At 42.2% G+C, this 14,585-nt stretch overlaps 1 protein-coding gene across 2 annotated transcripts in view; it reads left to right on the top strand.

Moving 5' to 3' along the window:
• GSK3B (glycogen synthase kinase 3 beta) overlaps positions 1-14,585 on the top strand; it is a 98,925-nt gene that overhangs the window by 60,697 nt on the left and 23,643 nt on the right. For both annotated transcript variants that reach the window (XM_077293624.1, XM_077293623.1), the window contains exon 5: positions 127-257. In XM_077293624.1, the coding sequence (XP_077149739.1) occupies positions 127-257 (131 nt within the window). The remainder of the gene's footprint in view (positions 1-126; positions 258-14,585) is intronic.

Raw genomic sequence — 14,585 nt, 5'->3', positions numbered from 1 at the left:
CGGTTGTCGAGGATGGTGCTCGGCAGTACTGTGGGGGGTTCGGTTGTAGAGGATGGCGCTCGGCAGTATTGCGGGGGTGATGCGTACCCTACAGTGACGCTGGTCCGTGTTGTCTTTTCTCCGCAGTTGTACATGTATCAGCTGTTCCGCAGTTTAGCCTACATCCATTCCTTTGGCATCTGCCATCGAGACATAAAGCCACAGAACCTGCTGCTGGACCCCGACACTGCGGTGCTGAAGCTTTGTGACTTTGGCAGGTAAGAAGACGACGCTTGTACCTCGGCCCATACCCACCTGTAATGTGACCGCAATGCGCCAGCAGTCCTGTATCCAGGAGCGGGTGTAAGAGAGATGGACAGAAGGCGATGGATGATGGGAGTTTGTATGTCGACTGGGGAATGTGACGGTGCGCTCCTGAGGACATGGATAATGGGAGTTATACTTTGTCTGTCATCTAAGGGCATGATTGTGGTCAGAGACATGAAATCAGGACGTGGTGCTCCAAGTCACTGACAGCAAGCAGAGATGCCTTCTCCCCCATGTGCCTGAGGTGTTCCCCCCCATGTGCCTGAGGCCTCCCCCCTCCCCACCCCCCATGTGCCTGAGGCCTTCCCCCCATGTGCCTGAGGTCTCCCCCCCCCCCCCCCCCCCATGTGCCTGAGGCCTCCCCCCTCCCCACCCCCCAGGTGCCTGAGGCCTCCCCCCCAGGTGCCTGAGGCCTCCCCCCCCCCCCCCCCCAGGTGCCTGAGTCCTCCCCCCGTGCCTGAAGCCTCCCCCTTGTGCCTGAGGCCTCCCCCCCCCCCCCAATGTGCCTGAGACCCTCCCTCTCCCCCCCCCCCCCCCGTGTGCCTGAGGCCTTCCCCTCCCGTCCCCCCTCCCCGCCCCGTGTGTCAGATATGGGGGAGATATGTGTCTGACACTACAGAATCCTCTTGGAACTCCCCGATCTGCAGTTTGCCTTTGTCACTTTGACTCTCAGATGTTTTCATCACTATAATCCAAATGTAGTACAGGATGTTGGGGGTTATACCAGGATGCACCCGAGCCGAAGATACAGCGCACAACATGTGATAATCGGCTCTACTGTGCGATTATACGTGATTATATGCTATCCTACACATGGTATATACAGGGGATATGTGACCGGTATATACTATGTGTACACAGATATCAGGGGTTATACACAGGGGATATGTGACCGGTATATACTATGTGTACAGATATCAGGGGTTATATACAGGAGATATGTGACCGGTATATACCATGTGTACAGATATCAGGGGTTATATACAGGGGATATGTGACCGGTATATACTATGTGTACAGATATCAGGGGTTATATACAGGGGATATGTGACCGGTATATACCGTGTGTACAGATATCAGGGGTTATATACAGGGGATATGTGACCGGTATATACCATGTGTACAGATATCAGGGGTTATATACAGGAGATATGTGACCGGTATATACCATGTGTACAGATATCAGGGGTTATATACAGGGGATATGTGACCGGTATATACCATGTGTACAGATATCAGGGGTTATATACAGGGGATATGTGACCGGTATATACTATGTGTACAGATATCAGGGGTTATATACAGGGGATATGTGACCGGTATATACTATGTGTACAGATATCAGGGGTTATATACAGGAGATATGTGACCGGTATATACTATGTGTACAGATATCAGGCGTTATATACAGGGGATATGTGACCGGTATATACTATGTGTACAGATATCAGGGGTTATATACAGGAGATATGTGACCGGTATATACTATGTGTACAGATATCAGGGGTTATATACAGGAGATATGTGACTGGTATATACTATGTGTACAGATATCAGGGGTTATATACAGGGGATATGTGACCGGTATATACTATGTGTACAGATATCAGGGGTTATATACAGGGGATATGTGACCGGTATATACTATGTGTACAGATATCAGGGGTTATATACAGGAGATATGTGACTGGTATATACTATGTGTACAGATATCAGGGGTTATATACAGGGGATATGTGACCGGTATATACTATGTGTACAGATATCAGGGGTTATATACAGGAGATATGTGACCGGTATATACTATGTGTACAGATATCAGGGGTTATATATAGGGGATATGTGACCGGTATATACTATGTGTACAGATATCAGGGGTTATATACAGGGGATATGTGACTGGTATATACCATGTGTACAGATATCAGGGGTTATATACAGGGGATATGTGACCGGTATATACCATGTGTACAGATATCAGGGGTTATATACAGGAGATATGTGACCGGTATATACTGTGTGTACAGATATCAGGGGTTATATACAGGGGATATGTGACCGGTATATACCATGTGTACAGATATCAGGGGTTATATACAGGAGATATGTGACCGGTATATACTATGTGTACAGATATCAGGGGTTATATACAGGAGATATGTGACCGGTATATACTATGTGTACAGATATCAGGGGTTATATACAGGATATATGTGACCGGTATATACTATGTGTACACAGATATCAGGGGTTATATACAGGGGATATGTGGCCGGTATATACCATGTGTACAGATATCAGGGGTTATATACAAAGGATATGTGACCGGTATATACCATGTGTACAGATATCAGGGGTTATATACAGGAGATATGTGACCGGTATATACTATGTGTACAGATATCAGGGGTTATATATAGGGGATATGTGACCGGTATATACTATGTGTACAGATATCAGGGGTTATATACAGGGGATATGTGACCGGTATATACCATGTGTACAGATATCAGGGGTTATATACAGGGGATATGTGACCGGTATATACCATGTGTACAGATATCAGGGGTTATATACAGGGGATATGTGACCGGTATATACTATGTGTACAGATATCAGGGGTTATATACAGGGGATATGTGACCGGTATATACTATGTGTACAGATATCAGGGGTTATATACAGGAGGATATGTGACCGGTATATACCGTGTGTACAGATATCAGGGGTTATATACAGGGGATATGTGACCGGTATATACTATGTGTACAGATATCAGGGGTTATATACAGGAGATATGTGACCGGTATATACTATGTGTACAGATATCAGGGGTTATATACAGGAGGATATGTGACCGGTATATACTATGTGTACAGATATCAGGGGTTATATACAGGGGATATGTGACCGGTATATACTGTGTGTACAGATATCAGGGGTTATATACAGGAGATATGTGACCGGTATATACTATGTGTACAGATATCAGGGGTTATATACAGGGGATATGTGACCGGTATATACTACGTGTACAGATATCAGGGGTTATATACAGGAGATATGTGACCGGTATATACTATGTGTACACAGATATCAGGGGTTATATACAGGGGATATGTGACCGGTATATACTATGTGTACAGATATCAGGGGTTATATACAGGAGATATGTGACCGGTATATACCGTGTGTACAGATATCAGGCGTTATATACAGGAGATATGTGACCGGTATATACCGTGTGTACAGATATCAGGGGTTATATACAGGAGATATGTGACCGGTATATACCATGTGTACAGATATCAGGGGTTATATACAGGAGGATATGTGACCGGTATATACTATGTGTACAGATATCAGGGGTTATATACAGGAGATATGTGACCGGTATATACTATGTGTACACAGATATCAGGGGTTATATACAGGGGATATGTGACCGGTATATACTATGTGTACAGATATCAGGTGTTATATACAGGGGATATGTGACCGGTATATACCATGTGTACAGATATCAGGGGTTATATACAGGGGATATGTGACCGGTATATACCATGTGTACAGATATCAGGGGTTATATACAGGGGATATGTGACCGGTATATACTATGTGTACAGATATCAGGGGTTATATACAGGGGATATGTGACCGGTATATACTATGTGTACAGATATCAGGGGTTATATACAGGAGGATATGTGACCGGTATATACTATGTGTACAGATATCAGGGGTTATATACAGGGGATATGTGACCGGTATATACTGTGTACAGATATCAGGGGTTATATACAGGGGATATGTGACCGGTATATACTGTGTGTACAGATATCAGGCGTTATATACAGGGGATATGTGACCGGTATATACTATGTGTACAGATATCAGGGGTTATATACAGGGGATATGTGACCGGTATATACTATGTGTACAGATATCAGGTGTTATATACAGGGGATATGTCCCGGTATATACTATGTGTACAGATATCAGGGGTTATATACAGGGGATATGTGACCGGTATATACCATGTGTACAGATATCAGGGGTTATATACAGGAGGATATGTGACCGGTATATACTATGTGTACAGATATCAGGGGTTATATACAGGAGATATGTGACCGGTATATACTACGTGTACAGATATCAGGGGTTATATACAGGAGATATGTGACCGGTATATACCGTGTGTACAGATATCAGGGGTTATATAAAGGGGATATGTGACCGGTATATACTACGTGTACAGATATCAGGGGTTATATACAGGAGATATGTGACCGGTATATACTATGTGTACAGATATCAGGGGTTATATACAGGAGATATGTGACCGGTATATACTATGTGTACAGATATCAGGGGTTATATACAGGGGATATGTGACCGGTATATACTATGTGTACAGATATCAGGGGTTATATACAGGAGATATGTGGCCGGTATATACTATGTGTACAGATATCAGGGGTTATATACAGGGGATATGTGGCCGGTATATACTATGTGTACAGATATCAGGGGTTATATACAGGGGATATGTGGCCGGTATATACCATGTGTACAGATATCAGGGGTTATATACAGGGGATATGTGACCGGTATATACCGTGTGTACAGATATCAGGGGTTATATACAGGAGATATGTGGCCGGTATATACTATGTGTACACAGATATCAGGGGTTATATACAGGGGATATGTGACCGGTATATACTATGTGTACAGATATCAGGGGTTATATACAGGAGGTATGTGACCGGTATATACTGTGTACAGATATCAGGGGTTATATACAGGGGATATGTGACCGGTATATACCATGTGTACAGATATCAGGGGTTATATACAGGAGGATATGTGGCCGGTATATACTATGTGTACAGATATCAGGGGTTATATACAGGAGGATATGTGGCCGGTATATACTATGTGTACAGATATCAGGGGTTATATACAGGGGATATGTGGCCGGTATATACCATGTGTACAGATATCAGGGGTTATATACAGGGGATATGTGACCGGTATATACTATGTGTACAGATATCAGGGGTTATATACAGGAGATATGTGGCCGGTATATACTATGTGTACAGATATCAGGGGTTATATACAGGGGATATGTGACCGGTATATACCATGTGTACAGATATCAGGGGTTATATACAGGAGATATGTGACCGGTATATACTATGTGTACAGATATCAGGGGTTATATACAGGGGATATGTGACCGGTATATACTATGTGTACAGATATCAGGGGTTATATACAGGAGATATGTGGCCGGTATATACTGTGTACACAGATATCAGGGGTTATATACAGGAGATATGTGACCGGTATATACTATGTGTACAGATATCAGGGGTTATATACAGGGGATATGTGGCCGGTATATACCGTGTGTACAGATATCAGGGGTTATATACAGGGGATATGTGACCGGTATGTACTATGTGTACACAGATATCAGGGGTTATATACAGGGGATATGTGACCGGTATATACCATGTGTACAGATATCAGGGGTTATATACAGGGGATATGTGACCGGTATATACCATGTGTACAGATATCAGGGGTTATATACAGGGGATATGTGACCGGTATATACTATGTGTACAGATATCAGGGGTTATATACAGGGGATATGTGACCGGTATATACCGTGTGTACAGATATCAGGGGTGTTATATACAGGGGATATGTGACCGGTATATACCATGTGTACAGATATCAGGGGTTATATACAAAGGATATGTGACCGGTATATACCATGTGTACAGATATCAGGGGTTATATACAGGGGATATGTGACCGGTATATACTATGTGTACAGATATCAGGGGTTATATACAGGGGATATGTGACCGGTATATACCATGTGTACAGATATCAGGGGTTATATACAGGGGATATGTGACCGGTATATACTATGTGTACAGATATCAGGGGTTATATACAGGGGATATGTGACCGGTATATACTGTGTACACAGATATCAGGGGTTATATACAGGAGATATGTGACCGGTATATACTATGTGTACAGATATCAGGGGTTATATACAGGGGATATGTGACCGGTATATACTATGTGTACAGATATCAGGGGTTATATACAGGGGATATGTGACCGGTATATACCATGTGTACAGATATCAGGGGTTATATACAGGGGATATGTGACCGGTATATTCTATGTGTACACAGATATCGGGTTATATACAGGGGATATGTGACCGGTATATACTATGTGTACAGATATCAGGGGTTATATACAGGGGATATGTGACCGGTATATACCATGTGTACAGATATCAGGTGTTATATACAGGGGATATGTGACCGGTATATACTATGTGTACACAGATATCGGGTTATATACAGGGGATATGTGACCGGTATATACTATGTGTACAGATATCAGGGGTTATATACAGGGGATATGTGACCGGTATATACTATGTGTACAGATATCAGGGGTTATATACAGGGGATATGTGACCGGTATATACTATGTGTACAGATATCAGGGGTTATATACAGGAGATATGTGACCGGTATATACCATGTGTACAGATATCAGGGGTTATATACAGGGGATATGTGACCGGTATATACCATGTGTACAGATATCAGGGGTTATATACAGGGGATATGTGACCGGTATATTCTATGTGTACACAGATATCGGGTTATATACAGGGGATATGTGACCGGTATATACTATGTGTACAGATATCAGGGGTTATATACAGGGGATATGTGACCGGTATATACCATGTGTACAGATATCAGGTGTTATATACAGGGGATATGTGACCGGTATATACTATGTGTACACAGATATCGGGTTATATACAGGGGATATGTGACCGGTATATACCATGTGTACAGATATCAGGGGTTATATACAGGGGATATGTGACCGGCATATATTCTATGTGTACAGATATCAGGTGTTATATACAGGGGATATGTGACCGGTATATACCATGTGTACAGATATCAGGGGTTATATACAGGGGATATGTGACCGGTATATACTATGTGTACACAGATATCGGGTTATATACAGGGGATATGTGACCGGTATATACCGTGTGTACAGATATCAGGGGTTATATAAAGGGGATATGTGACCGGTATATACCATGTGTACAGATATCAGGGGTTATATACAGGGGATATGTGACCGGTATATACTATGTGTACAGATATCAGGGGTTATATACAGGGGATATGTGACCGGTATATACCGTGTGTACAGATATCAGGCGTTATATACAGGGGATATGTGACCGGTATATACTGTGTACAGATATCAGGGGTTATATACAGGGGATATGTGACCGGTATATACCATGTGTACAGATATCAGGGGTTATATACAGGGGATATGTGACCGGTATATACAGGTCCTTCTCAAAAAATTAGCATATAGTGTTAAATTTCATTATTTACCATAATGTAATGATTACAATTAAACTTTCATATATTATAGATTCATTATCCACCAACTGAAATTTGTCAGGTCTTTTATTGTTTTAATACTGATGATTTTGGCCTACAACTCCTGATAACCCAAAAAACCTGTCTCAATAAATTAGCATATCAAGAAAAGGTTCTCTAAACGACCTATTACCCTAATCTTCTGAATCAACTAATTAACTCTAAACACATGCAAAAGATACCTGAGGCTTTTAAAAACTCCCTGCCTGGTTCATTACTCAAAACCCCCATCATGGGTAAGACTAGCGACCTGACAGATGTCAAGAAGGCCATCATTGACACCCTCAAGCAAGAGGGTAAGACCCAGAAAGAAATTTCTCAACAAATAGGCTGTTCCCAGAGTGCTGTATCAAGGCACCTCAATGGTAAGTCTGTTGGAAGGAAACAATGTGGCAGAAAACGCTGTACAACGAGAAGAGGTGACCGGACCCTGAGGAAGATTGTGGAGAAGGACCGATTCCAGACCTTGGGGAACCTGAGGAAGCAGTGGACTGAGTCTGGTGTGGAAACATCCAGAGCCACCGTGCACAGGCGTGTGCAGGAAATGGGCTACAGGTGCCGCATTCCCCAGGTAAAGCCACTTTTGAACCATAAACAGCGGCAGAAGCGCCTGACCTGGGCTACAGAGAAGCAGCACTGGACTGTTGCTAAGTGGTCCCAAGTACTTTTTTCTGATGAAAGCAAATTTTGCATGTCATTCGGAAATCAAGGTGCCAGAGTCTGGAGGAAGACTGGGGAGAAGGAAATGCCAAAATGCCTGAAGTCCAGTGTCAAGTACCCAGTCAGTGATGGTGTGGGGTGCCATGTCAGCTGCTGGTGTTGGTCCACTGTGTTTCATCAAGGGCAGGGTCAATGCAGCTAGCTATCAGGAGATTTTGGAGCACTTCATGCTTCCTGGCACCTGCTCACAGTGCCAAAACCACTGGTAAATGGTTTACTGACCATGGTATTACTGTGCTCAATTGGCCTGCCAACTCTCCTGACCTGAACCCCATAGAGAATCTGTGGGATATTGTGAAGAGAAAGTTGAGAGACGCCAGACCCAACACTCTGGATGAGCTTAAGGCCGCTATTGAAGCATCCTGGGCCTCCATAACATCTCAGCAGTGTCACAGGCTGATTGCCTCCATGCCACGCCGCATTGAAGCAGTCATTTCTGCCAAAGGATTCCCGACCAAGTATTGAGTGCATAACTGAACATTATTATTTGATGGGTTTTTTGTTTGTTATTAAAAAACACTTTTATTTGATTGGACGGTTGAAATATGCTAATTTATTGAGACAGGTTTTTTGGGTTATCAGGAGTTGTAGGCCAAAATCATCAGTATTAAAACAATAAAAGACCTGACAAATTTCAGTTGGTGGATAATGAATCTATAATATATGAAAGTTTAATTGTAATCATTACATTATGGTAAATAATGAAATTTAACACTATATGCTAATTTTTTGAGAAGGACCTGTACTGTGTGTACAGATATCAGGCGTTATATACAGGGGATATGTGACCGGTATATACTATGTGTACAGATATCAGGGGTTATATACAGGGGATATGTGACCGGTATATACCATGTGTACAGATATCAGGGGTTATATACAGGAGGATATGTGACCGGTATATACTATGTGTACAGATATCAGGGGTTATATACAGGAGATATGTGACCGGTATATACTATGTGTACAGATATCAGGGGTTATATACAGGGGATATGTGACCGGTATATACCATGTGTACAGATATCAGGGGTTATATACAGGGGATATGTGACCGGTATATACCGTGTGTACAGATATCAGGGGTTATATACAGGGGATATGTGACCGGTATATACTATGTGTACAGATATCAGGGGTTATATACAGGGGATATGTGACCGGTATATACTGTGTGTACAGATATCAGGCGTTATATACAGGGGATATGTGACCGGTATATACTATGTGTACAGATATCAGGGGTTATATACAAGGGATATGTGACCGGTATATACTATGTGTACAGATATCAGGTGTTATATACAGGGGATATGTGACCGGTATATACTATGTGTACAGATATCAGGGGTTATATACAGGAGGATATGTGACCGGTATATACCATGTGTACAGATATCAGGGGTTATATACAGGGGATATGTGACCGGTATATACTATGTGTACAGATATCAGGGGTTATATACAGGGGATATGTGACCGGTATATACTATGTGTACAGATATCAGGGGTTATATACAGGAGGATATGTGACCGGTATATACTATGTGTACAGATATCAGGGGTTATATACAGGGGATATGTGACCGGTATATACTGTGTACAGATATCAGGGGTTATATACAGGGGATATGTGACCGGTATATACTATGTGTACAGATATCAGGGGTTATATACAGGGGATATGTGACCGGTATATACTGTGTACAGATATCAGGGGTTATATACAGGGGATATGTGACCGGTATATACTGTGTGTACAGATATCAGGCGTTATATACAGGGGATATGTGACCGGTATATACTATGTGTACAGATATCAGGGGTTATATACAGGGGATATGTGACCGGTATATACTATGTGTACAGATATCAGGTGTTATATACAGGGGATATGTCCCGGTATATACTATGTGTACAGATATCAGGGGTTATATACAGGGGATATGTGACCGGTATATACTGTGTACAGATATCAGGGGTTATATACAGGGGATATGTGACCGGTATATACCATGTGTACAGATATCAGGGGTTATATACAGGAGGATATGTGGCCGGTATATACTATGTGTACAGATATCAGGGGTTATATACAGGAGGATATGTGGCCGGTATATACTATGTGTACAGATATCAGGGGTTATATACAGGGGATATGTGGCCGGTATATACCATGTGTACAGATATCAGGGGTTATATACAGGGGATATGTGACCGGTATATACTATGTGTACAGATATCAGGGGTTATATACAGGAGATATGTGGCCGGTATATACTATGTGTACAGATATCAGGGGTTATATACAGGGGATATGTGACCGGTATATACCATGTGTACAGATATCAGGGGTTATATACAGGAGATATGTGACCGGTATATACTATGTGTACAGATATCAGGGGTTATATACAGGGGATATGTGACCGGTATATACTATGTGTACAGATATCAGGGGTTATATACAGGAGATATGTGGCCGGTATATACTGTGTACACAGATATCAGGGGTTATATACAGGAGATATGTGACCGGTATATACTATGTGTACAGATATCAGGGGTTATATACAGGGGATATGTGGCCGGTATATACCGTGTGTACAGATATCAGGGGTTATATACAGGGGATATGTGACCGGTATGTACTATGTGTACACAGATATCAGGGGTTATATACAGGGGATATGTGACCGGTATATACCATGTGTACAGATATCAGGGGTTATATACAGGGGATATGTGACCGGTATATACCATGTGTACAGATATCAGGGGTTATATACAGGGGATATGTGACCGGTATATACTATGTGTACAGATATCAGGGGTTATATACAGGGGATATGTGACCGGTATATACCGTGTGTACAGATATCAGGGGTGTTATATACAGGGGATATGTGACCGGTATATACCATGTGTACAGATATCAGGGGTTATATACAAAGGATATGTGACCGGTATATACCATGTGTACAGATATCAGGGGTTATATACAGGGGATATGTGACCGGTATATACTATGTGTACAGATATCAGGGGTTATATACAGGGGATATGTGACCGGTATATACCATGTGTACAGATATCAGGGGTTATATACAGGGGATATGTGACCGGTATATACTATGTGTACAGATATCAGGGGTTATATACAGGGGATATGTGACCGGTATATACTGTGTACACAGATATCAGGGGTTATATACAGGAGATATGTGACCGGTATATACTATGTGTACAGATATCAGGGGTTATATACAGGGGATATGTGACCGGTATATACTATGTGTACAGATATCAGGGGTTATATACAGGGGATATGTGACCGGTATATACCATGTGTACAGATATCAGGGGTTATATACAGGGGATATGTGACCGGTATATTCTATGTGTACACAGATATCGGGTTATATACAGGGGATATGTGACCGGTATATACTATGTGTACAGATATCAGGGGTTATATACAGGGGATATGTGACCGGTATATACCATGTGTACAGATATCAGGTGTTATATACAGGGGATATGTGACCGGTATATACTATGTGTACACAGATATCGGGTTATATACAGGGGATATGTGACCGGTATATACTATGTGTACAGATATCAGGGGTTATATACAGGGGATATGTGACCGGTATATACTATGTGTACAGATATCAGGGGTTATATACAGGGGATATGTGACCGGTATATACTATGTGTACAGATATCAGGGGTTATATACAGGAGATATGTGACCGGTATATACCATGTGTACAGATATCAGGGGTTATATACAGGGGATATGTGACCGGTATATACCATGTGTACAGATATCAGGGGTTATATACAGGGGATATGTGACCGGTATATTCTATGTGTACACAGATATCGGGTTATATACAGGGGATATGTGACCGGTATATACTATGTGTACAGATATCAGGGGTTATATACAGGGGATATGTGACCGGTATATACCATGTGTACAGATATCAGGTGTTATATACAGGGGATATGTGACCGGTATATACTATGTGTACACAGATATCGGGTTATATACAGGGGATATGTGACCGGTATATACCATGTGTACAGATATCAGGGGTTATATACAGGGGATATGTGACCGGCATATATTCTATGTGTACAGATATCAGGTGTTATATACAGGGGATATGTGACCGGTATATACCATGTGTACAGATATCAGGGGTTATATACAGGGGATATGTGACCGGTATATACTATGTGTACACAGATATCGGGTTATATACAGGGGATATGTGACCGGTATATACCGTGTGTACAGATATCAGGGGTTATATAAAGGGGATATGTGACCGGTATATACCATGTGTACAGATATCAGGGGTTATATACAGGGGATATGTGACCGGTATATACTATGTGTACAGATATCAGGGGTTATATACAGGGGATATGTGACCGGTATATACCGTGTGTACAGATATCAGGCGTTATATACAGGGGATATGTGACCGGTATATACTGTGTACAGATATCAGGGGTTATATACAGGGGATATGTGACCGGTATATACCATGTGTACAGATATCAGGGGTTATATACAGGGGATATGTGACCGGTATATACAGGTCCTTCTCAAAAAATTAGCATATAGTGTTAAATTTCATTATTTACCATAATGTAATGATTACAATTAAACTTTCATATATTATAGATTCATTATCCACCAACTGAAATTTGTCAGGTCTTTTATTGTTTTAATACTGATGATTTTGGCCTACAACTCCTGATAACCCAAAAAACCTGTCTCAATAAATTAGCATATCAAGAAAAGGTTCTCTAAACGACCTATTACCCTAATCTTCTGAATCAACTAATTAACTCTAAACACATGCAAAAGATACCTGAGGCTTTTAAAAACTCCCTGCCTGGTTCATTACTCAAAACCCCCATCATGGGTAAGACTAGCGACCTGACAGATGTCAAGAAGGCCATCATTGACACCCTCAAGCAAGAGGGTAAGACCCAGAAAGAAATTTCTCAACAAATAGGCTGTTCCCAGAGTGCTGTATCAAGGCACCTCAATGGTAAGTCTGTTGGAAGGAAACAATGTGGCAGAAAACGCTGTACAACGAGAAGAGGTGACCGGACCCTGAGGAAGATTGTGGAGAAGGACCGATTCCAGACCTTGGGGAACCTGAGGAAGCAGTGGACTGAGTCTGGTGTGGAAACATCCAGAGCCACCGTGCACAGGCGTGTGCAGGAAATGGGCTACAGGTGCCGCATTCCCCAGGTAAACAGCGGCAGAAGCGCCTGACCTGGGCTACAGAGAAGCAGCACTGGACTGTTGCTAAGTGGTCCCAAGTACTTTTTTCTGATGAAAGCAAATTTTGCATGTCATTCGGAAATCAAGGTGCCAGAGTCTGGAGGAAGACTGGGGAGAAGGAAATGCCAAAATGCCTGAAGTCCAGTGTCAAGTACCCAGTCAGTGATGGTGTGGGGTGCCATGTCAGCTGCTGGTGTTGGTCCACTGTGTTTCATCAAGGGCAGGGTCAATGCAGCTAGCTATCAGGAGATTTTGGAGCACTTCATGCTTCCTGGCACCTGCTCACAGTGCCAAAACCACTGGTAAATGGTTTACTGACCATGGTATTACTGTGCTCAATTGGCCTGCCAACTCTCCTGACCTGAACCCCATAGAGAATCTGTGGGATATTGTGAAGAGAAAGTTGAGAGACGCCAGACCCAACACTCTGGATGAGCTTAAGGCCGCTATTGAAGCATCCTGGGCCTCCATAACATCTCAGCAGTGTCACAGGCTGATTGCCTCCATGCCACGCCGCATTGAAGCAGTCATTTCTGCCAAAGGATTCCCGACCAAGTATTGAGTGCATAACTGAACATTATTATTTGATGGGTTTTTTGTTTGTTATTAAAAAACACTTTTATTTGATTGGACGGTTGAAATATGCTAATTTATTGAGACAGGTTTTTTGGGTTATCAGGAGTTGTAGGCCAAAATCATCAGTATTAAAA

Source organism: Ranitomeya variabilis, chromosome 3 (assembly GCF_051348905.1).
Source record: "Ranitomeya variabilis isolate aRanVar5 chromosome 3, aRanVar5.hap1, whole genome shotgun sequence".
NCBI lineage: Eukaryota > Metazoa > Chordata > Amphibia > Anura > Dendrobatidae > Ranitomeya > Ranitomeya variabilis.
Note: the sequence above shows the minus strand (reverse complement) of the source record. Positions and strands in the feature narration are given on the sequence as shown.